This window comes from Leopardus geoffroyi, chromosome B3 (genome assembly GCF_018350155.1).
Source record: "Leopardus geoffroyi isolate Oge1 chromosome B3, O.geoffroyi_Oge1_pat1.0, whole genome shotgun sequence".
Lineage (NCBI taxonomy): Eukaryota > Metazoa > Chordata > Mammalia > Carnivora > Felidae > Leopardus > Leopardus geoffroyi.
In genome coordinates, this window is record NC_059337.1 from 117,209,435 (window position 1) to 117,233,211 (window position 23,777).

Consider the following 23,777-nt stretch of genomic DNA (forward strand, 5'->3'; position numbering starts at 1 on the left):
TATGTGTTCATCCGCTTGCATTTTCACAGTGAACATGCCCATGGGATCACCACCCAAATCAAGAACTGGAACTTAGCCAACATCCAAACTCCCCCCTCCCCCCACTCTTCTCACTTGCTTTCCCTGGTCATTCCCATCTCTTCCCGAAGGTAAACACAGTCTTGAATCCTAAAATCACACATGCATTTTGCCTATTCTGGGGTTTATATAAATGGAATCCTACCATATGTTTTATTCTGTGTCTTTAAGTCAACATTATGTTGGTGAGATTCACCCATGTGTTGCAGGTAGCATTGCTGTGTTATATTTACGTCGTGAGAACCTACCACAACTCATGTAGCCATCCCACTATTGCACATTTGGAGTGTTTCCAATTTATGGATGTTACAGATTCGTGTATGTGTCCTTTGGTACACATACGTGTGCATTTCTTGTGAGTATATACCTAGGAGTGGGGTTGCTATGTTATATGATACACGTGCAACTCTCGCAGAGACCGAACCAGTTTGTCACACGACCAGATTGTGGCAAGTAACACTCGCATCGTGTGCTCGTTGCAGTCACTTCACATCCTTTCTAGCACTTGATGTCAGAAGTCTTTTAATTTTAGCCATTCTGGTGGGGGTGTACTGGTTCCCCTTTTGACTTCCATTTGCATTTTCCTCTTAACTGATGATGTTGAGCACCAACATGTATTGGTCTTCTAGATACCCTCTTCTGTGAAATTCCTTTTTCAGATCTTTGCCCATTTTGTCTGTATGGTGGTCTCTCCTATTGATTTTTAGGAGTTCTGTATTCTGGATAGGAGCCCATTGTTGGATCTGTACTTTATACATCTTCTTTTTCTGTGTCTTTTGATGAATAGACGTTCTTGCTTTCAATGGAGTTCAGTCTTTTCCTTTATGATCCTTTAAAGAGACTTCTGCCTCTGTCATAAAGATGTTCTTCGTGGTATAGTCCAGAATCTTTGGATCTGTGTTTCAGTACACAAGCCAGCTGGAATTGATGTTTAGGTAAGGTTGCAGGTGGGGGTTCAAGATCGCTTTCATCAGCGTGTAGTATCTCCGACTCAGCACCGCTACGATTTGGGGCTTTTGGTTTTGTTCATTTGCTTAGTTTTTAAGTAAGAAGCGTTTTTATTTCAGAATAGTTTTTGACTTGCAGAAAAGTTACAAAGCCATACAGAGAGTTCCCACGTCCCCTCAACAGTTTCCCCCATTGTTGTCCTCTGACGTTCCTGTTCCTGTGGTACATTTGTTGTAGCTAAGGAGTCAGTATTGATGCATCGTTATGAAAAGTCCATACTTCATTCAGTTCAGGACCATTGGGTTTTGACCAACAAAGTGCTATTGGCAAATGCTTTGAGACCCCATCCTGGTCACTAAACCTTCAGTGACAACTTCCATTGTAGTAAGAGCCAGTGCACAAGGGCTCCCTTTGCTCCACATCCTTTTCAATACCTGTTATTTCTTGCCTTTTTGATAACATTCTGACAGGTGTGAGGTAATATTTCATTGTGGTTTAGATTTGCATTTCCTAGATAATTAGTGAGGTCGAGCGTCTTTTCACATACTTGTTAGCCATCTGTATGTCTTCTTTGGAAAAATGTTTATTCAGATTCTATGCCCGTTTTTTAAAAAATGTTTTTGTTTTTGTTTATGTTTTATTTATTTTTGAGACAGGGAGAGACAGAGCATGAACAGGGGAGGGTCAGAGAGAGGGCAACACAGAATCTGAAACAGGCTCCAGGCCCTGAGCTGTCAGCCCAGAGCCCGACGCGGGGCTCGAACTCATGGACCGCGAGATCATGACCTGAGCCGAAGTCAGCCGCTTAACCGACTGAGCCACCCAGGCGCCCCAAAAAATGTTTATTTTTGGGAGAGAGAGAGAGAGAGAGAGAGAGCACGAGCAGGGGAGGAGCAGAGAGAGGGAGAGACACAGAATCTGAAGCAGCCTCCAGGCTCTGAGCTGTCAGCACAGAGCCCAACGCGGGGCTCGAACTCACGGAGTGTGAGGTCATGACCTGAGCCGAAGCCAGACGCTCAACCGACTGAACCACCCAGGCACCCCTCTATGCCCATTTTTAATCACATTTTTTTTTCTATTGAGTTACAGGAGTTCTTTATGTATTCTGGATATTGTGTCCTTACCAGAAATATGACTTGCATTCATTTTATTGATGGTTTCCTTTGCTGTGTATAGCTTTTTAATTTGAATACTTCCACTTGTTTATTTTTGCTTTTATTGCCTTTGCTTTTGGTGTCAAATCCATAAACATCATTGCCAAGGTCGATGTCAAGGAGCTTATCCCGTGTGGTTTCCTCTAGGAGTTTTATGGTTTCAGATCTTAATGTTCAAGTCTTTAATCCACTTTGAGTTGATTTTTGCATATGGTGTAGGATAGTGATCCGTTTCCATTCCATTGAACAGCTTTCTAGAGAATCAGTCTTAATGCCAGATGCCATGGGGAAGGAGACCTCAGTGTGCCCCTTTGGCCGTGGATGTGGATGTGTGGAGAACTGTATGCCTGATCCAGTGTCGTGTCCCTTCCTCAGCCTGGACCTTGGGAGCATCACCAGGAGCCCTGGTTCTGAGGAAGGCAAGGCAGACAGCCACCGAGACTGCTACACCTGTTAATTGCCAGTTCGCCTGTTACTTGCCTCTTCCAGGCTTCACCGTAGCAAACCTCAGTGTATTAGCATGTTTCAGAGCATCCCTGACAGTCTTAACTATTTTCGCTTTTTAACCTCAAAGTGCAGACTCAGCCCCGGTGACCGTGTCTCATTTTCATAGCAGACATTTAAATTATAGCGAGAAAACAAGACTGTTTTGGCTAGCCAGCCCATCCCCATTACTGTTTTATGAAATACTCATTGTTCTTTAACCTGGCCATCACTCCTGTCCTGGACGACACTTCGACGGCCGCTGTGCTGACCCCGGGATGCACGCATGCACACCGGGGTCGTTTTGTCTCTGTCCCGCTTCTCCTCAGCACCATGGGCTCCCGACACTCTCCCAGCCCCGTTGTCTTCACCAGTGCCAGAAGCTCCCCTAAAGAAGAGCTCCATCCTGCCACCTCACAGCTCCTACCTTCCTCCTCCTCCTCCTCCTCCTCGTCTGGTCCTAGGACTTTCTACCCTCGCCAGGGCGCGACCAGCAAGTACCTGATTGGTTGGAAGAAACCCGAAGGAACCATAAACTCCGTGGGATTCATGGACACAAGAAAGTAAGAACTCTTTTGCTTCTCTTCCTGAGTGGTTCGCTTTCAACATGACCAAGAACAGAAAAGGTTGGGGCAATTTCCTGCAAGAGAGGAAGCCACCTGGGGTCTGGGAAGGCATTGGTGTTTGGTAGGGAGATTTTTTCTTTTCTCCTGAGTAAAACCTGTCTTCAGTTATTTCTCTGCTTCATTCCTTAAATAAAATGTGTGGCAAAACACTGATTTGAGAATCTTCGATCTTGTAGGAAGAGAGTATGTCTGAAGAACAGACTTTGGGATAAATGACCCTTTGGCACTAAGATGACACTATCCCTTTGATTATATTAATCACAGCCTTCTCATGTCATCTTTAACTGGGCCGGGAGCCACTGGAGGGAGTATTAGAAAGGGACTACCCCTGAATATAAAGAACTTTTTGACAAAGTAGTACAGCAAGAAAAAAAAAGAAAAACAAAACCCTACGTGATTCGTTCAGTTATGTTGTTTGTATTTGTACAAAACTTACACTTGAGATTCATAGCCTGTGGTCTTTTATTAATAAGTCTTGCTAATTTGGGCTTAGTGGAGCTAACAGTTTCCCGTAGAAGAGTGATTTAGTCATCAGAATTTTTTCTTTTGCGTTGAGATTGGTGGTATCTTTCACAAACAGGTACCCCAGCAGATTCACCTTTTCTCTCCTGTACTTCCCCACTGACTTACAGCCTCTGGGCCCATCGCCCGCTTCCCTCAACCTTGTCAGCTGGGCTGCTACCCTCTCTTCCCTTTCTTTCCAGGCGTCACCAGAGCGACGGCAACGAGATAGCCCACACCAGGCTGCGTGCCTCAACCAGGGACCTCCGGGCGTCCCCCAAGCCGGCCTCCAAGTCCACCATTGAGGAGGACCTCAAGAAACTCATCGACCTGGAAAGCCCAACTCCCGAATCGCAGAAGAACTTTAAGGTACAGGACAGAGCCCGGGGTAAATGGCAGTAAGAGAGGCCCAGCGGGATGGGGCTGCTCACCGCAGGGACATCCTCCTGGAAGTGCTGGCTCCTGGCTCCTCTTCTGTGGAGCCCACCTCCCGCCATCACCCCCTTCCCAAAAATGAGCTCACGCTTGGGTGTTCTGCCCCGCTGCCACACCTCTCGGTCTGCCTTTAGATTAACCTGTCTCTCCCGCCACCAGGCTTTCTTCAGTGCACCAGCCATGCTCCTGATGAAATATTAGCTCAGATGACATTGCTTCTGAGAGCTCTGCAGAGGCACCTTTGTCTCTCTTGTCAGAGTTTTCTGTAAAGGCTTTAGTGCCTTCTGTCCGAAGGGTCCCTCCCCTGACAAGTAGCCCAGAGTTCACGTCCTGCCTTGTGTGCCCACAGCAGCCTGCACTTTGGCCTCACCTTTGTCCCCTGACCCACCAGGCAAGCCTACTGGCTGTGTGCCACATACTGGCCCGTCGCTCAGAGAAACTGCCTGATGGACACTCACTCTCTTCGCCCCCTCACCCCCAAAAGCCACCTCTTCAGCCCAGCAAACTAGGTCTACACCACATACCTTCAGAACTTTCTATATTCTCTTTACTTTACCGAGCCTTCTCTGTACTTCCCTCCCAGAATTACAGTCGAGAAATGCCTTCTCTAAACCCAGCCTCCTTCCCCATCATTTCCCAAGCACATGCTCAGGGTGTATGTTTGTGTGTCAGTGGCCAGACCTTTGCCTGCCCACGTGGCAGCTCTGTTCTGCTCTCCTCAGCTCAGAGGACCACTGAAGCCTACTCAAGGCTCTTGAAGGTGCGCGATCTCACACTCCCAGGGCCCGGAGCTGGTTGTTTGCTGAGTGGGGCCCAAACGTAATTGGCTCTGAGCATAAGGCATTTCTGTCTGCGGTGTGTGGTGTAGCCCCAGGAGACTGGAGTCTACCTCCAGGAAGGTCAGGGCAGCAAGCTTTGACATGTTCTGTTCTCCAGGTTCTTAGCCAAATGACTGGTAGTCTGTTTAAAGTGACTAGACAGTGTACTTTAGGGACTCTGACAATTGATTGAAGATGTAAGCTACATATTTCCCTGAACACTTGCTGTCCTCAAACTGGGATCAGAGTGCAGGGTGCCATGCCCAGCAGGATGAACGGCGTGGCCTTGTCCATCCAGGCTTTGTCTCCACTCTGGTGTGTGTGCAGCACACGTACATTCCTCTGTGTGTGTGTGTCTTCCTCAAGATAGGTCAGATTTACCTCCTAAACTTAGAAATCCACATTTATAGAAATCAAACATATTCCAGAGGCCAGTCTGGAGTTCTGCTGAGAAATAGATTTATTAACATAAACATTAACATCATAAATCATTTTAAAGACTTGCCATTCTTGATTTCTGTAATTTCTGTTTTATAAGCCAGCACTTAAGACTTCTGACTCATCACCCAGGGTACAAATGGTTTCCTTAGCAACCTTGCAAAAGATAGTGCTTGAAACTTCTTTTTCCATCAGAACCCAAAGAGGTATATTAAAACGTTTAAGTACCAGTTTCAAAATAAAGATTATTTCAGATTTTTCCTTTGAGGTTAGAGGAAAATAAAACTTGCCCTGAAAGGAATCTTTCCTCCAGTTCTCCTAACTTTTTTTTTTTTTTTTGGAAAGGGGCAAACTCTATTCTTTTGATTTACTTATGCAGTAGAAATAATTGAAAGCAAATGTCTGTTTTCCCTTTCTTCCATTTCTTGGCTTTTATTTCCAAAATGAATTATTTTAACATTCCTAGTTGAAACAGGAGCACACTTTGTTTGTGCCGTGGCTGAATCACCATGAGACCCTCTGCGGAGAAAGTGCTCCTCTGTTGCTGGGAAAGGCTGCAAGCAGGGCTGGAAATAAGGCTGTTTTCTCTCCGGCGTCCTCCTTTTCGGTTTGGTTTCAGATGAGTTTAGCTAAGTGGCTCGATGTGTCTTCCAAGATTCTCTGACTGCCCAGGGCTTTGCTGTGTCAGAAAGGCCAGCGTGCTCCTGAGAGGTTTTCCAGGCCATGCCTGGCTCAAGGCCCCGAGCCACCTCGTCAGGGTCCCAGCAGCGGCCAGCTTTGGGCTGTGTGATCCTTGGAACCCACTCGGACCACATCAGCTTTCCTGGACAGCAAGTGCTACTTAGGAGCGCTGGTTAATATCAAATGACAGGGTCACTCCCGGGCGTATGATGTCTGCTGCAGGACGGGACAGACTCTGCCGGGCAGGCTGTGGCTCAGAGAGAGGTGGCTGCACGGCCTCAGCAGCTGCTGCGGAGCTCAAGGAAAGGAAAATAGCAGAGCTCTAACATTCTAAGAAACCTCACTGGGGGACAGAGCTGGGATAACCGTATTTTTCCCGAGGGCTGCATACAGCCGCAAGTGAACACAGTACAAATCAGTAGGCCTGCTTTGCCACCAGTAAGCACTGCTTGCTTATTGCAAGTGTGGGTAACCCATTTTTCTGCAGCCAGGAGGACTAGAAAGAGTGAGAGAACAGGAGACTGACCTGGAGCTAGATGCCTTGTTCCTCAGCTTTGAAACCAGCCCAGAGTAGAGCGGTGGTGCCCAGATGATTTTAAAGCTCAGGAATTTGAATAAAAGTATACGTGGAAGCCCAATATGTAGAACTGAGAACACAGTTTCTCTGATGGGAGGGGTGGGTGTCTCGGGCTCCTGGGTCCCACCTGAACATCTCCTCTCCCCAGGCAGTGACGCTGTGAGAAACCCATAGGGTCCGTTGGAGCACTTTGAAAACCCCGCAGCCTTATGGGCTCTCAGATCCCTTCCGAGTCAGAGTCAGCCGTTGACTCCCTTGTGGTTCCTTCCCAGGGCGGGCAGCACTGGGTGCCACCCAGCAAGCACCGTGCGAGGCCGGCAGAGGGCGCTCTCAGAACCAGATAGGTGTGCATACCTACAAGACTGGAGTTGAAGAGGGATGGGGTGAGGGGACATCCCAGTGTGTTGGGACAAGACTACTTTTTAATGGGTGGAAAGCGTCGAGACAGATTGCTTCCTTCCATCACCTACCCCGCCTCCCATTTGAGTGCAGGATGTTGTAACTTTTAATAAAGCATGCTGCTCAAAAGGATCCCTTCAAGGGAGCTGTTCACTGCCTTGAAGTATGTTAATGTTTCCCACAAAAGAGGCTAAAACTAAAATTGGTGGAAAACCGTCCTGTGAAACCATAAGGGTGGGGATACTCACTGGAAAAGGAAATCCCTTTGCTGAACCCAGAAGTGCTAAAAAACAAAGAAAAAAATTGGGACCAGTGTTTGAATGGAGAGACCCGGGGCCTGGTGTGGTTGGCAAAACCTTATGTGATCATCCTAGAAGCTTGCAGACACAGAAGAGAGAATCTGGCTTTAGTTTTTAAAATTGTAATCAGCAAGCCATTTAACCTTCGTGATGCCCACCCACTCTTCTCTTTGAGGTGGAAAGGGAAATCACCATTTCCATACCCAGTTCCCTGTACTTAAAGACTCAGAATTTATCACAGCAGCTTAGTTTTCTAGTTTTTCTAGTTTTCTAGGCAAGCATAGATGTACCTTGCATTTAACTCCTCGTGAGTTTTTAGAAGTGAGCACACTTTCTACACAGTTGGCTGCTCCTGGGGCTCATTTGCAATGTGTTGGATTAATAATTTTTTCACATTTAGGCAGCAGCTGTGCACACCATTTCCTGGGCAGCTTTGACATGATTAACCCTTGGTGTGTTGAACAGAAGCATGTTAGACACAGAGCCCATGAATGAACCTGAGTGTGTGCTCTATTCTCAGCGTCCTAAAAGAAGACGTGGCTGTGTCATCATCCCTCTGCCTCTTCAGAGTGTCACGGAAAGTCCCACAGAGGCCTTCTGCCAGCTATGACTCAGCCCTCCTACTCACGTCTTCACCTGTCCTCCACATTGTTCTCCCTGCCAAAGTGAACACTAGCCTGAGAGCCATGGAATAAATGTAGCTTTATTGCTGATAGACCAAATACTCTGTTGGCTCTCAGGCTGGATATTCAAACAGTGTTAATATATCTGTTGTTTCGCAATGAATGGGATTCTCAGAAGTTCACTTTTTGCAGAAGAATCTCAAGTAAATCAAATCTGGTGACAAAGGCAAAAGAGATAACAGCTCTGTGGAATGTCAGCCATTTGTATATACCTGTATAAATATTTGTCACTTAAGATGGCTTCCCTATTTTAATTTCATAAATAGAAATCCATCCTAAAAAATAATGTTTAAAACTCATTGAATGTATTAGTAATTGATGTTTATCAAGAGGCACCTACTACTAGAGTTAATAGATCACGATGGTCCAGTGCTCTTGTTGCCCAGCGCATATGGCATCACCTGCTAAGCTTCTGGGGACAACCTCCTGGCACTGTGGCTGTTCCCCTGGGGACCATGATGTCACTTAATACCACCGATAAACACTCCAGTCCAGTGTTTGCATTTACTCCTCGTAATAATCCTGAGAAATGCTGGGCTCAGATTCAGTCAATGGCACGGGACTCAAATAAAACTCACATGTGTCTGATCATCATCTTGTTCTTACCATGACACAGTCCTGATGAATCTGCTTAGTCTCACACCTGAATTGTGTGCTGAGCACCAGTACGCCATAGGCCGCGTGCTGGGCCTTGAGGACAGGATGGCCAGGCACTCCCATCTTGGCTCTGAAGGATGTAGGCCGAGATGGTGGAGCCGGAGGCTTCCTTGCCGGGCTCTAGGATCTGAAGGGGGCAGTGGTGTCTAAGAGTGGTGATTTCGTCAGCCCACCCGTCCCCAATCCGAGACTTGGGTGTGTGACCCAAGAAATTTACTTCTTGTTGTCTCGACACTGTTTTTCAGTTCCATGCGCTCTCCTCTCCTCAGTCTCCTTTTCCTACCACCCCCACCTCAAGGCGGGCTTTGCACCGGACGCTGTCAGACGAGAGCATTTACAGCGGGCAGAGGGAGCACTTTTTCACCTCAAGGCCTTCACTTCTGGACCAAGCCCTGCCCAATGACGTCCTCTTCAGTAGCACGTACCCTTCTCTTCCCAAGTCTCTTCCGTTGCGGAGGCCTTCTTACACCTTGGGAATGAAGTCGTTGCATGGTAAGTTGGTTTTTCTGCCGCCTCCGAGCAGCCCTGCGGAGGGAGGTGAGTCCCCAGAAAGAGGGGCCACTCCATCTGCTCAGAGAGGCGTAGCTGGAGCAAGTCTGGCTTGCGTGCTCAGGTTCTCTGCTAGCCACCCGTCCCTCAGCCTCTCACCTGTAATCCCAGCCCACAGGTACCGACGGTCAGCGTCACCAGACCGTAAGTGTTATCTGTTTCATTTTGGTTTTTACTGAAGTTTAACCAACATGTAACGTTATATTAGTTTCAGGTGTACAACCTGATGATTCGATGTTTGTATTGTGAAATGATCACCACAGTGAGTCTAGTTAAGATCTGTCACCATGCATAGTTGCAAAGTTGTTTTTTCTTTTGATGGGACCTTTTAACATCCGTCTCTTAGCAGCTTCCAAATACGCAGTTTTTAACTGTAGTCACCATGTGGTACATTGCAGGAAACCCCGTGACTTATTTGTCCTTCTCCAATTTATTTCAATCGGCATAATGCCCTCAAGGCCATCCATGTTGTTGCATGTGGGAAGATTTCATTTTTTAAGGCTGAGTATTAGTCCGTTGTGTGTGTGTATGTGTACCATTCATCCATCATTGGACACGTAGGTGTCCATTATAGCTACTGTTTCCATCTTAGCTATTATAGATAATGCTGCAGTGAACATGGGGGTACAATATATTTTTTTCAAGTTAGAGTTGTCATTTTCTTCAGGTGCACACCCAGAGTGGAATTTCCAGATCATAGGAATAGTTGGATAGTTGGATCATATGGTAGCTCTGTTTTGAGGAAACCTCCATACTGGTTTCCATAGTGGCAGCACCAATTTACATTCCCACCAACGGTGCACTAGGATTCCTTTTTCTCTGCACCCTTGCCAACACTTGTATCTTCCCTTTTTGATAATAGACATTCTAACAGGTGTGAAGTGATACCTCATTTTGGTTGTGATTTACATCTCCCTAATGATTAATGATGTTGAGCATCTCTTCATTTACCTGTTGGCCATCGATAGGTCTTCTTCGGAAAAATGTCTATTCATATTCTCTGCCCATTTTTTAATCAGATTGTCTTTTGGCTCTTGAGTTGTAAGAGTTCTTTATACATTGTGGATATTACCCCCTTATCATATATGATTTACAAATATTTTCTCTCATTCCATAGGTTGCCTTTTCATTTTGTTAATGGTTTTCTTTGCTGTGCAGAAGCTTTTTAGTTTGCAGGTATTCCACTTGTTTATTTTTGCTTTTGGTGTCAAATCCAAAAAGTCATCGTCAAAACTGATGTCAGGGAGCTTACTGAAGAAAACATTCTGGAAGTTTTATGGCTTCAGGTCTTACAATCAAGTTTTTAATCCATAATGAGTTAACTTTTTTATGTTGGTTTAAGATAGTGCTCTGGTTTCATTCTTTTGCATGTGGCTGTCCAGTTTTCCCAGCACCATTTATTAAAGACCATCTTTTCCCTATTGGATATTCTTGGCCCCTTTGTCATAAACTAATTGACTGTGTATGCATATGTTTATTTCTGGGCTCTCTGTTCCATTGATGTGTCTGTTTTTATGCCAATACCATACTCTTTTGATTTCTATAGCTTTGTAGTATAGTTTGAAATCCGGGATCGTGATGCCTCTGGCTTTGTTTTTTCCAAGATTGCTTTGGCTGTTCAGAGTCTTTTGTAATTACATACAATTTTGAGATTGCTCGTTCTCCTTCTGTGAAAAATGCCATTAAAATTTTGATAGGAATTGCACATTGACTCTGTAGATTGCTTTGGGTAGTATGGACATTTTAACAATATTAGGAGCATGGAATACCTTCCGTTTATTTGTGTCTTCAGTTTCTTTCATCGATGTCTAATGGTTTAGAGTGTACAGGTCTTTTACCTCCTTGGTTAAAGTTATTCCTGGGTATTTCATTCCTTCTGATACGATTGTTTTCTTAATCGTTCTTTCTGATATATTGTTATTAGTGTATAGAAATGCAACAGATTTTTGTGAATTGATTTGGTATCTTGCAACTTTACTGAATTCCTTTATTAATTCTTAAGAGTTTCTTGGGAGAGTCTTTCGGGTTCTCTAATATAATATGCCATCTGCAAATAGTAAATTTTACTTCATATTTGGATGTCTTTTATTTCCTGTTTAATGCTCTGGCTAGGGCTTCTAATACTTTATAGAATCAGAATGATAAGAGTGTGCATCCTTGTCTCGTTCCTGACCTTAGAGGGAAAGCTTTCAGCTTTTCACCATTGAGTGTGATGTCAGCTATGGACTTGTCATATATGGCCTTTATTATGTTAAAGTACATCCCCTCTAAACCCATATTTTGAGAGTTTTTATCGTAAGTGGATGTTGATTTTTGTCAGATGCCTTTTCTGCACCTATTGAGATGACTATATGATTTTTATCCTTCATTTTGTCAATGTTATATATCACATTGATTGATTTGTGGATGTTGAACCATCCTTACATCCCTGAGATAAATCCCCCTTGATCATAGTATATGGTCCTTTTAATGTATCACTGAATTCGGTCTGCTAATTTTGCATCCATGTTCATCAGAGACATTGACCTGTGATTTTTTTTCTTACAGTGTCCCTAATTGTGGTATCTGGGTAATGCTAGCCTCATGAAATGAGTTTGGAAGTGTTTCTTTTTCTTCTTTTTTTGAAGAGCTTTAGAAGGATTAATTCTTCTTTGAATGTTTGGTAGAATTCACCAGTAAAGCCCTCTGTTCCTGGGCTTTTGGTTGAATCAGTAGACACAAACCTCCCAACCATCTCTTTACTAGTAATGGGGTCTGTTCAGATTTTCTGTTTCTTCATGGTTCAGTCTTCATGCCTTCTTAGCATAGCAGGCAGCACTCAGTCTCAGAATCTTCATGATTCAGTCTTGGTAGGTTGTGTGTTTATGGGGATTATGCATTTTGTCTTGGTTGTGTAATTTGCTGGTGTACAATTGTTTGTAGTAGTCTCTTTAAGATCCTCTGTATTTCTCTGGTATCAGTTGTAATGTCTCTTCTTTCATTTCTGATTTTGAGTCTTCTCTTTTTTCTTGGTGAGTCTAGTTAAAGGTTTGTTAATTTTATATTTTGTTTCTTTGGGTTTTTTTTAGTTTCTATTTCATACATTTCCACTCTGATCTGCTACTGCCTTCCTTCTACTAACTTTGGGCCTAGTCCCTTCAGTTGTAAAGTTAGGTTGTTGATTTGAGATGTTTCCTGAGGCAGGCATTTGTCACTATGAACTTGCTTCTTAGAACTGCTTTTGCTGTATCCCATAAGCTTTGGTATGTTGTATTTCCATTTTCATTCTTTTGAAAGTATTTCTTGATATCTCTTGTGATGTGTTCTTTGACCCATTGGTTGTTCAGTACCATGTTATTTAGTCTCCATGTATTTGTGAATTTTCCTTTTTCTCGTAATTGATTTCTAGTGTCATACCATTATAGTGGGAAACAATGTTTGATTTAATTTCAGTCATCTAAAGTTTATTAAGACCAGTGACCTAACATATGATCCATTCTGGAGAATGTTCCGTGTGTGATTGAAAAGAATTACATTCTTTTGCTTTTGTATGGAATGTTCTATATAGAGCTGTTAAGTCCATCTGGCCTAGTGTGTCATTTAAGGCTGATATTTCCTAATTGACTTTGTCTAGATGATCTGTCCATTGATGAAAGTGGGTTAGCAAATATCCCCTATTATTATTGAATTGCTGTTTCTCATTTTAGGTCTGTTTATATTTGTTTCATATATTTAGGTACTCCTACGTTAGGTGCATAAATATATACAAAGGTTATATCCTCTTATTGGATTGGTCCCTTTATCCTTATGTGTCTTTGTTTTAAAGTCTTTTTTGTCTGATAGCAGGATAACTACACCAGTTTTCTTTTGGTTTCCATCTGCGTGGAATATCTGTTGTCATTCCTTAACTTTCAGTCTGTGTGAGTCCTTATTTCTGAAGTAAGAACTATATAGACGTATACAGAAGTATATAGAGGGGTTGTGGGGTTTTTTTATATAGTCACCCTGTATCTTCTAATTGGAGAATATGGTCCATTTACATTTAAAGTAATTATTGATAGCTAATACACTTTTTACTGTTTTGTAGTTCCTCAGTGTTCCTTTCTTCAGCTCTCTTCCTTTGTGGTTTAATGACTTTCTGTAGTGGTGTGCTACAATTCTTTTCCCTTTATATTTTGCGTATCTAGCGTAGGTTTTTGCTTTGTGGTTACCATGAGGTTTTCATATAACAACTTATAACACTTTACTTTTGGTTCATAACAACTTACGTTTAAAAGTATTCTAAAGTTCTACATTTTTACAACCCCCCCCAACAATTTATGTTTTTGATGTCACAGTTTACACCTTTTTTATCTTGTTTATCCCTTAACTAGTTACAGTTGACCCTTAAGCAACAAGGGGGTATGAGGTGTCAACCCCCTGTACAGTAAAAAATCTGTGTATAACTGTTCACTTCCCCAAAATATAACTATTAATAGCCTACTGTTGACTGGATGCCTTACCAATAACATAGTCATTTGCAAATATTTTGTATGTATTATATAGTGTATTCTTACAATAAAACTAAAGAAAATATTGAAAATTATAACAGAAGGTACATTTACAGTACTGTACTCTAAGTCCACCTTGTCTGCTTACGTGATTAATCATTGGTCAGTACCTACACCAACTTTGTCTCATATGATACAAAACACTGTAGATGTCACACGTATTAACACTAGACATCAAAAGTGAAAAGGAATGCATATTTATTTACAAGGATAATATTTCTGCACTGATGATGAAGCAGCAGCAATATGATTGCTCTATGGTAGCCTAGTGGAATTGATATGATAGCCTAGCGTATACACTAATGAATGAATTGCTATAAAAATTTTATGGTATAAAGTATTAGTCATATGTATAGCACAGTTTTAGAAACATGGTTACGTTAAAAAAAAAAACCAAAACAACACTTAACCTCCAATAGACTGATACGCAGTTTTCTCCCAATTACGAGTGAGAGGAATACTTTATGGTAATGTAATTCTTTGAAAGCAAAATACAAAACAGGAAGAAAACTAAAACGTTATTACTTTTATATTAAATATCACTCACCTTATGCCTATGTAAGGACAAGCTGTTCACTCCCATACGAGACTGGCACATTGCATGATGACTATTTCAACCATGACGGTGATGACACACAGGTACCTCCTACAGTTCTTGCTGTACAGTTACTAGATTTTCACATGAAAACACTTACATACACAATAGGTAAGTTTATTAGTTGTATGGCCTGATGATTACTTACTATTCATGAAGCGGAAGTGGATCGTAAAGGTCTTCACCCCATCTTCACACTGAGTAGGCCCAGGAGAGGGAGAAAGACGAGGGGTTAGCCATGCCGTCTCAGGGCCACCAGAGGTGGCAACAGAAGTGGGAGAGGCAGACACGTTCCGTGTAACTATGGAAATACACTGCAATTTCTGACTTTTTTGCTTTTTCATTTCTCTGAATATGTTTCTATACAATAACGACCCTCCACTAGCTTTCCTTTCAGTGTCCACATCATAGGTTCTTGTTGTAAAAGAAGTCAAAAGCAGTTCTGCATAATCCGAACTCTTCTGTGACAATTTGTTTTCTGGCACTGCTTCTTCTACGTCTCGTCATCTGGCACTGGTTTGGAAATACTCCTCTCCATCAAGTCATCTTCTGTTAATTCCTCTGGTGTGGTGTCTGTTAGCTCTTGGCTTTCCCCAAGATCTACATGTTGAAACCCTTCACCTCCTGCCTTTTTTTCCCATGTCCGTAGGCTCCTTCATGATTTCCTTGGTCGGTTCTGTCATCAATCCTGTGAAGTCCTGCACAACATCTGGACCGTTTTCTTGAGCAGGAGTTTATTATTTTGGGCTTGGTCGTTTTCACAGCTTCCTCTCTAATGACGATTTCATGAATTTCCTGGTGTTTTCTCTATCACAGTTCTCTTCCATAGTGTTGACAGTCCTTTTCATAGAGTACTGTGTAATCAGTCTTAAAGGTTCTTATGACTCCATGATCTGGAGGCTGAATTAGAGATGTCGTGTTTGGGGGCAAGTAAACCAACCCTTTGGTATTGAACTCGTGGGGTTCTGGGTGGCCAGGGCCATTGTCCAATATCAAAGAACTTTAAAAGGCAGTTCCTTAATGGCAAGCTACTTCCTGACTTCATGGACAAAGCATCAATGGAACCAGTCCAGAAAAAGAGTCCTCATTGTCCAGGCCTTCTGGTACAACCAGAAGACTGGAAGCTGGTATTACTTCCCTTCAGGGCTCAGAGGTGAGTGAGTTTATAGATAAGGGCAGTCCTGATCCTAACCTGAACTGCACTTGCACAAAATAGTAGAGTTAGCCTGTCCCTTCCTGCTGCACACTTCTCTTCATATGGAGTAAATAATAAGTGTCTCTTATGGCATTTTATGCCAGAATAGAGCATTTTGTCTGCATTAAATCCCGTTCAGGCAGATATCCTTTCTCCTCAATGATTTTCTAAGTGGCATGTGGGAACTTGTCTGCTGCATCTTGGTTGGTGGAACTGCTCCTCTGGTTATCTTGAGCATTTGTAAAACCAAGCCTCTTTCTAAAATTATCAAACCATCCTTTGCTGGCATTAAATTCTACAGCTTCAAATCTTTCACCTTCCTTTTGCTTTGCATTGTCACGTGATGACTTTGTGTTTTTCGTGAATCCTATTAGAGTCTGCAGGAATGCCTTTCTTATCAGCAGTCCTGCACCCACATAAGAGCTGCATTTTGAATATGAGATAAAAAGATATTTCACAAAAAGTACGAGGCTTTCGTGCTTACTGGCACAGCTGCAGCATCAGCTTCACGAATCTCCTCTTCTTTTTTCACAGTGGTCCTTAGGCAAGATTCATTTAGCTCAAAATGGCAGGCGGCTACAGGAGCAGACCTCAATCTATGATACATATCAAGCAATTAAACTTTTTTTGTGTAATTTCATGTCTTTCTGCTTTTGGGGAAAACTTTGAGCATCGCTAGTAGCACTTCGAATGGGTCCCATGGTGTTATTCAGGGTTCATGGTATTGCACTAAACACAATGAAAAGTATATGAGAACGGAGATCACTTTTTACTGTGATACCCAGTTTACTGGTGAGAAGAACTCATGCGGAGGTGATTAGCCTCACTTGCATTTTGAGTGGATGTACCTTCCACACCAGGCCTCCCTGCGATCGCAACAGGAAGTAGCTACAAAATCACTGCAGTAGGATGCAGTATGTACTCTAGTTAATTTTGTGCAATTATGATTTAATACCACATCTTTGTTCATATTTCTCTTATCTGTGAGTGGTGCCATGTACTGTATGTGCAAGTTTTAATGAATTTTAACTTTTATAATAGACATATATTTTATGCATTCATGACATCCTTACTTTTTTTTTTTTAAAAAAATTTTTTTTTTTTTTCAACTTTTTTTTATTTATTTTTGGGACAGGGAGAGACAGAGCATGAACGGGGGAGGGGCAGAGAGAGAGGGAGACAGAATCGGAACCAGGCTCCAGGCTCTGAGCCATCAGCCCAGAGCCCGACGCGGGGCTCGAACTCAGGGACCGCGAGATCATGACCTGGCTGAAGTCGGACGCTTAACCGACTGCGCCACCCAGGCGCCCCAACTTTTTTTGATATTTCTAAGCTACGTGGTTTGTCTGCAAGTTTTTCAAACGGTTGCAAATCTCCAAAAATTTTTCCAAAATATTTATAGAAAAAAGTCCACATAGAACCATGTGGTTCAAACCTGTGTTGTTGAAGGGCCAACAGTAAAATAGTTACTTCTATTTTGTTTTTTAACCTTCATACTAGGCTTATAAGTAATTATTTTACTAATATGTTTAGTATGTTTTCCTATATGTTTACCTTTTCCAGTAAGATTTATACTTGAATGTTTTCTTGTACTAATTAGCACTCTTTTTTTTCAGCTTAAAGAAGTCCCTTAAATGTTTCTTGTAAGGCCAGTCTGGTTGTGTTGAACCTAGTTTTTGTTTGTCTGGAAAACTCTTTATCCCATCTTCAATTCTGAAGGACAACTTAGTTGGGTAGAAGATTCTTGGTTGGCAGTTTTTTCTTTCAGCATTTTGAGTACATCATGCCACTCCCTTCTGGCCTGGAAAAGCTTCTGCTGAAGTCTTAACGGGGATTCACTTGTACATAACAAGTTGTTTTCCTCTTGCTGCTTTTAAGATACTCTCCTTGTCTAATTTTGGAGATTTTAATTGTAATGTGTCTTGGTGTGGGTCCCTTTACGTTCATCTTATCTGGAACTCTCTGATCTTCCTGGATCTGGATGGATGTTTCCTTCCCCAGGTTAGGGTAGTTTTCAGCCCCTTTCTCTCTCTTCTCCTCCTTGGATCCCTATAATGCAAATGTTGGTCTGTGTGATGTTGCCCTATAGGTCCCTTAAGCTATTTTCACTCTTTTTCATTCTTTTTCCTTTTTGCTGCTCTGATTGGGTGACTTCCATTGCCTTGTCTTCGAATCCACTGATCCTTTCTTCTGCTTCATCTAATCTGTTGAACCTCTTTAGTATAATTTTCCGTTCAATTATTGTATCCTGAAGCTCTGTGACTTCTATTTAATATTTTCTTGTATTTTCTTTTTTGTTGAAGTTATTACTGTGTGCATCCATTCTTCTCCCAAGTTCAGTGAGCATCTTTATGACTGTTACCTTGAACTCTTTGTCAGGCAGGTTACTTAGGTCCATTTCATTAAGGACTTTTCCTATGATTTTATCTTGTTCTTTTGTTTGTTACATATTCTTCTGTTTCCTCCTTTGTCTGGACTCCTTGTGTTGGTCTATGTATTAGATAAGACAGCTGCCTCTCCCAGTCTTAAAGGAGTGGCCTCATGTGGGAGATGAACTTTGCTGTTCAACCCTGCCCTATCTCTTTCTTGTCTCTCAAACCTTTGTGATTGTCCAAAGGGCCTATTTTATTTTTAATGGATCTCAGTAGTTGGGGGTGTGCCAAGACCAGTGTCCCCAAAGGGAAGGATCTCTGCAGCTAGACTTAGACTGATTGTAAACCAGACACTCTGGCAGCAAATATGCAAATCTAAACAGTCCTGTGGGACCACAAGTGTAAGCCCCACTGGCCGCCAGAGCCAGGCGATTTCATAGTGTCACCTTGGATGGCCAGTCATAAAAATCAGCACACTAGATGAGTGTATAAGTTCATTTCTGAGAACAGCAGGCCGGAGGAAAGCAGAGGGCAAGCACAAAAATCGCATCCACTGGCCTCCGTGCCCTGTGAGCACCTCTGTGGGCCCCTAGCTGTGTGCCAAACCTGAAGCCTGCCCCTAGGCCAAAGCTCCAGAACAAGCAAATAAGCCTCTGTCACAGGAAGACTGGCAGTTGTTTTGGTCTGCTCTCTGTGCAGTGCCCTGCTGGTGGTAGCCTGTCAAGAACTGTCCCTCCAATTGTTTAAATCCCATAGGACCCAGGAACGCAGCCCTCTTCACCGCCCCCCCACCCTTGTAGCCACCAGAGCCAGGTGAGCAAGGGGCATCCCCTGGGCGGCAGCCATAAAAACTGAGACTCCAGATGTATCTAAAAACCTCCTCCTGGCATGCTTGGTAAGATTTCCAGACCTTACCCAAGACCTGCTGAAGTTCAATTTTAATACACAGGTGTAGTTTTGGCATTATATTTTTACCAAACTTCCCAGCTGCTTACTATGATTGGGCAGATTTGGCTAACATTAAATTATTTTTTAGAGACTTGTATCCACTGGCTCCCTCCAGCTACCATATGAACCCAGACTTTCCATTGTTCTATCTTTCCTTGACTGTGAGGGTATTGCCTGTGGTGTCCACCAGTCATTGTCAGTAATTTTTTACCAAACTTCCCAGCTGCTTACTATGATTGGGCAGATTTGGCTAACATTAAATTATTTTTTAGAGACTTGTATCCACTGGCTCCCTCCAGCTACCATATGAACCCAGACTTTCCATTGTTCTATCTTTCCTTGACTGTGAGGGTATTGCCTGTGGTGTCCACCAGTCATTGTCAGTTCATTCATTTGGTGAGCAGGCAAGTACTAACTTAGGGAAAGGCATAGTATTGATGCCAGGCACCTCCATGTTCTTGCCTTTGGTTCATAAATACCTTGTTTGCTCTGTGACCTAACTAGATCCCAATTTTATTAAAGGCCATATTCTGGCACTATGGGTTTAAATTTGTTCTTTTCCTTTCTCCTCTCTCTATCCACCTATATTCCAGGGTTCTGCACCCACTCTCCCCACTGTGACCCAGCCCAGCAGATGCCTATTATAGAACCTCTGGTCCTGCTTGTTTATTATGCCTGTCTGCCCTTATTTCACATTCTGCCTCCATTTGTACTCACCTTTCTCTTCCTTTCTGTGCTACTTCTTTGGAGCAGTGTTTTCTTTGACTCTCCTGCTTGCCTCGTTTGCTTTCTACCTGCTCCCCTCTACAGTCCCCTTCTCGCCGATGGCAGACATCACTCAGGGATCATGCCAGCTTCTCTCAGATTCCAGCTGCTTCCTCTCCCGTATCTGGCTTCTCTTTTCTCCACGAGGTCACCCTCCAATGAACCAGTTGACACACGAAATGACCACTTCTTACCATCTAGACTCTAGAAGAAAAAAAAAAAAACCTCCTGGTGGTGACCAAATAGGCCCTACCCTTTTCTCCCCTTGTGCCTCTGCATTGGGGTTCCCCTTCCCTGAATTCCGTTGCTCCTGTGACAAACCCTTTGTGAAGGCGTGTCTGCATGGGTCGTGTCAAAGGAGACCCTGTCTTCTAGAGGCTTACATTCTAAGCGACCTGGAAATCACACCCACAGTCATTGTCCAGCCAAGGAAGCCATGCCTCCTCACTTTCCTGAAAGTCAGCCAGCAGCCCAGTGTGCCCCCCCCCCCCCCCATCCTGAATGGAGCAAGCCTTGTTGGGCTGATCCCTCAGCCCTTGTTTCAGTGACTGTCACTGAAATGTGTTTGGGCAACGCGGAAGCAGCAACCTCTTTTTCACGTATGGAAATTTGGGCACCAGAGAGAAAAGGGCAGAGGGGTTGTGAGTGACACACAAAATTGTTCCACCCACTTACCCTTGGTGGGAGCAGGTTTAAACAGAGCAAAGCGTTTAATATCTGGCAGTATTTGTTGATTTCCATTTACTCATAATTTTGCTAATTTTAAGCACGTTAATAACTGGCAGCTGCAGTTCAGAGCAGTTCTTTATGTAATTTGAAAGGGAAAACAAGCACTAAATATACTCTGGTTTACCAGGCTATCATAATTGGTGAAACTTTTTAACTCCTTGTAAACAGGTATTTCTGGAGCCACTTAGTGTATTTCAGCTGAGCTTTTAGCTCACGTTGGCATGGATTTTAGTGCTGCAGTCACACTCTGCCCTGTTGAGAGCATTTACACGTCATGAGCCCAGCAGCCCTCCCCCTCTGTTCTCTGCCCTGTGAACTTGAGCACTAGCAGCCTACTGGTGGCTCACTCTCTGCCCCAGGCCAGGCAGAGGTCTGTCCTCATGATGGCTTCCTACCTGTATTTTTAAAATGGTCCTCTCAGAGGCAGCTCAGGCTGTGGGACTGCTGTGATCCCAAACCAGTCCCAAGAGTAGCTCCTTGTGCCCTTGGGAAGAGGAAGAAGGCCAGCACCAATCCTAACATGCCCTTCTTGTAGGAACTCCCATCTGGATAATCGAGCACCCTCACATCATCTGATTCAGTGCTCACACCACCCTGCAGACACATCCCCAGGGTACAGGGCCAGCGGGGTCTGGGGAGAAGTCTGTCTCTCCTGACCCAGGGGTGCAGGGGGTCCACAGGCAGGTGGGTCAGAGTCCGGGTCCCAGTCCAGTGAGAACAACCCTACTATCCCCTGGAACAGATACCAACAAACTTCCTGGTCTGGCTTCAAACCCCAGTTGTCTGTCAAACCACACTTCAGCATCCTAGCCTGAATCCTTGACTGAAAAAAAGCAAGACACTGGAGCCACCCTGGGCCCCACTGTAGACAGCTCCCACAAAAGCAGACATGTTGCCTGGGTGCAAAACTAACTTTTCTGTGTCTCACGCTACTAGAAATGAGATGGAGGTTATTGAAAAATGAGTTAAGACTGGAAGAAGCCAGTTCCTGGTTCACATCAGCTTTAGGACAGCCCCTCGTGGCCTGCTGGATTAGAAACAGATTCCAGACAACAACTGAGTTAGAAATCTGCTGTGGTAACAGGAACTGGGTAGGACCTTGAGCGGTTCTCCTGTGGGCATGAGAAGTATCTGATCTTTCTTCTCTTCCTGTAGGAGAGTTCTCAGCCTCGGACAGCTCCCTCACTGACGTCCAGGAGACTCGAAGGCCACCCATGCCCGACCCTGGACTGATGCCGCTGCCTGATGCTGCTGCAGATTTGGATTGGTCCAACCTGGTGGACGCTGCGAAGGCCTATGAGGGTGAGTCTGCTGCAGACCAAACAGGACAGCACAGGACCGGCAGGGCCATGCTGGGGTTTGGGCGGTGTGAGGCTCCGGTCCGTCCCTGTCTCCTCGGTTTCCTCCAACACCCCGACAGCACATGGACTTGACCAGCACAGCCAGAAACAGTTGAACCCACAGTTACTGAGTACTCGGTAGGGGCACACGTTGCGTGATTTAAACAGGTGGAGCCTGCCATCTCCTCCACAGAGGAATTCACAGCATTGTGCCTCACCTGCCCATGCGTGGGGAGGGCAGGGTGTGGGGGGAATCCCAGCTGTCACTTGACTGAAGAGATCACATGTCCAGAGAGAGTCTTTCACCGCATCATAAAGACATCTTTGCAAAGTGCGTGGTTGGATCTGTTAGGATGCTTGGTTCACTTGGCCGGCCCCAGTCTCGACAAATGTCAGGGACACTCCCTTTGTGCTCCTTGTTCACCTCTCCGGACTCTGGTAGCACATTTCCCGTGACTAAATGTAATGCTGTGTATGTGGACAAAAATTGTCAAATACCTGTTTTGAATAGACTGACTTCACTCTGTGTTCATCAACGTAAACTCTCTGGAAATACTCTTTAACAAACGGTGATAGCAGATGAATGGTTTGGGGCTTGTCTTGCTCTTGCTTGAAGAATTGAATGTAGCTATTCAGTCAAGCTAGAGTTTTCAGGAGAAATGGATTAGGCCACAGAATTCAGAAGTCTGGCCACCATGGCGGAGTCCACAGGGCATCCGTCCCCATGTTAGCTGATGGTACTTCCCCAGTACTGCCTTGATTTTAACTTTCGATTTGTTGGTCACTCTTTTATCTAAGATGGAAGCAGTTTTGAGTTTTTAACGAGAGGTTTTTCAAACTTTGATTTCGTTTTCTTGGCTCGTTTTTGGTTTGGTATATTTTGGAATACGTATGGTTGGACTTTGGCTGAAGCCAACGGAGATAGCCGGCTATCTTGTGGAAAACATTTCTAGAAGTGCATTTTACATCCTCACCCGGTGGAAAGCCTTGGTCTGGAAATTTGGCACAATGCCCGTTTCCAGGGAAACATTTCATAGAATGCTACTTTGATGAGTAATGAAAGGACTATAAATCGATTCACAAGTATTTTTCAAAGAGAACTGACAACGCTACTGTCCTCTTACTGCTTCAACAGTAATTTTTTCCTACACGGGTCAGGAGCTAGGTTTCGGAAGCCTCCGCACACACTGTTCAGATCTGACCCTCGGTGTAGGCCAGCTGTTGACGTTTGAGAGATAGGACCCGGGATGTGGCTCTAACATCCTGAATGGCTTCTTCTCTCCCTTCCAGTCCAGAGAGCCTCCTTCTTTGCTGCTGCTGATGAAAACCACCGCCCCTTGAGTGCCGCGTCCAACAGTGACCAGCTGGAGGAGCAGGCGCTGGCCCAGATGAAGTCTTACAGCAGGTCGGTTACCCAGTGGTGAGGCCACCGCCCTGCACCGTGTGTCGCTTCCTCTAGCGACGGCGAGTGTGGGGAAGAGGAGATGGAGGCCACGTGGATTAGCTGCTCAAAGCTCAGCAGCACAGGGCCAGGCTCATCACATTTTAGAACGCTTTGTAACTAAGTACCGTAAACATGATTAAACTGTTCTTGGTGACTTAGAATCATGAATAGTCATCATGATTTGACGTCGTGATACACGTATGCCCTCGGGGCTTATCAGGTAAGGTAAGAAAAATCACTTGCCTTGTAGCCTTGAGCCTGGTTTTAGAATCTGTCCCTCTGCTCTCAGTTGGTCGTGCTCGGGAACATGGCGCTATCTTAGCAGGTCCCAGGGGGCAGCTTCAGAGCTACATTAGGTCTGGGTCACCAGAGTGGGTAAGAGAGAGCAGATACAGAATGAAAGGCAAGCAATGACTGAGGCCTTGAGGGTTTTCTTAAGAGTTAGGAGCTGGGATTTTGACTTCGGTTTTAACTGTGTAGAGGCAGACTTCCATTTTCCCTCTGTTTCAAGCGGTGAGGATGTTGGATATATAT

General features: G+C 44.1%; 1 protein-coding gene and 1 long non-coding RNA gene across 20 annotated transcripts in view; one reads left to right on the plus strand and one right to left on the minus strand.

The window, feature by feature from the left end:
* SIPA1L1 (signal induced proliferation associated 1 like 1) overlaps positions 1-23,777 on the plus strand; it is a 482,475-nt gene that overhangs the window by 454,272 nt on the left and 4,426 nt on the right. For all 19 annotated transcript variants that reach the window (XM_045451411.1, XM_045451407.1, XM_045451426.1 and 16 more), the window contains 5 exons: positions 2,993-3,226; positions 3,994-4,159; positions 9,023-9,269; positions 21,615-21,761; positions 23,090-23,204. In XM_045451411.1, the coding sequence (XP_045307367.1) occupies positions 2,993-3,226; positions 3,994-4,159; positions 9,023-9,269; positions 21,615-21,761; positions 23,090-23,204 (909 nt within the window). The remainder of the gene's footprint in view (positions 1-2,992; positions 3,227-3,993; positions 4,160-9,022; positions 9,270-21,614; positions 21,762-23,089; positions 23,205-23,777) is intronic.
* On the minus strand, positions 14,552-19,789 carry LOC123584050. Its single transcript, XR_006705140.1, has 2 exons — positions 19,683-19,789; positions 14,552-14,647 (listed from the first exon to the last, which is right to left on the minus strand). It is a non-coding gene; the product is annotated as an uncharacterized LOC123584050 (long non-coding RNA).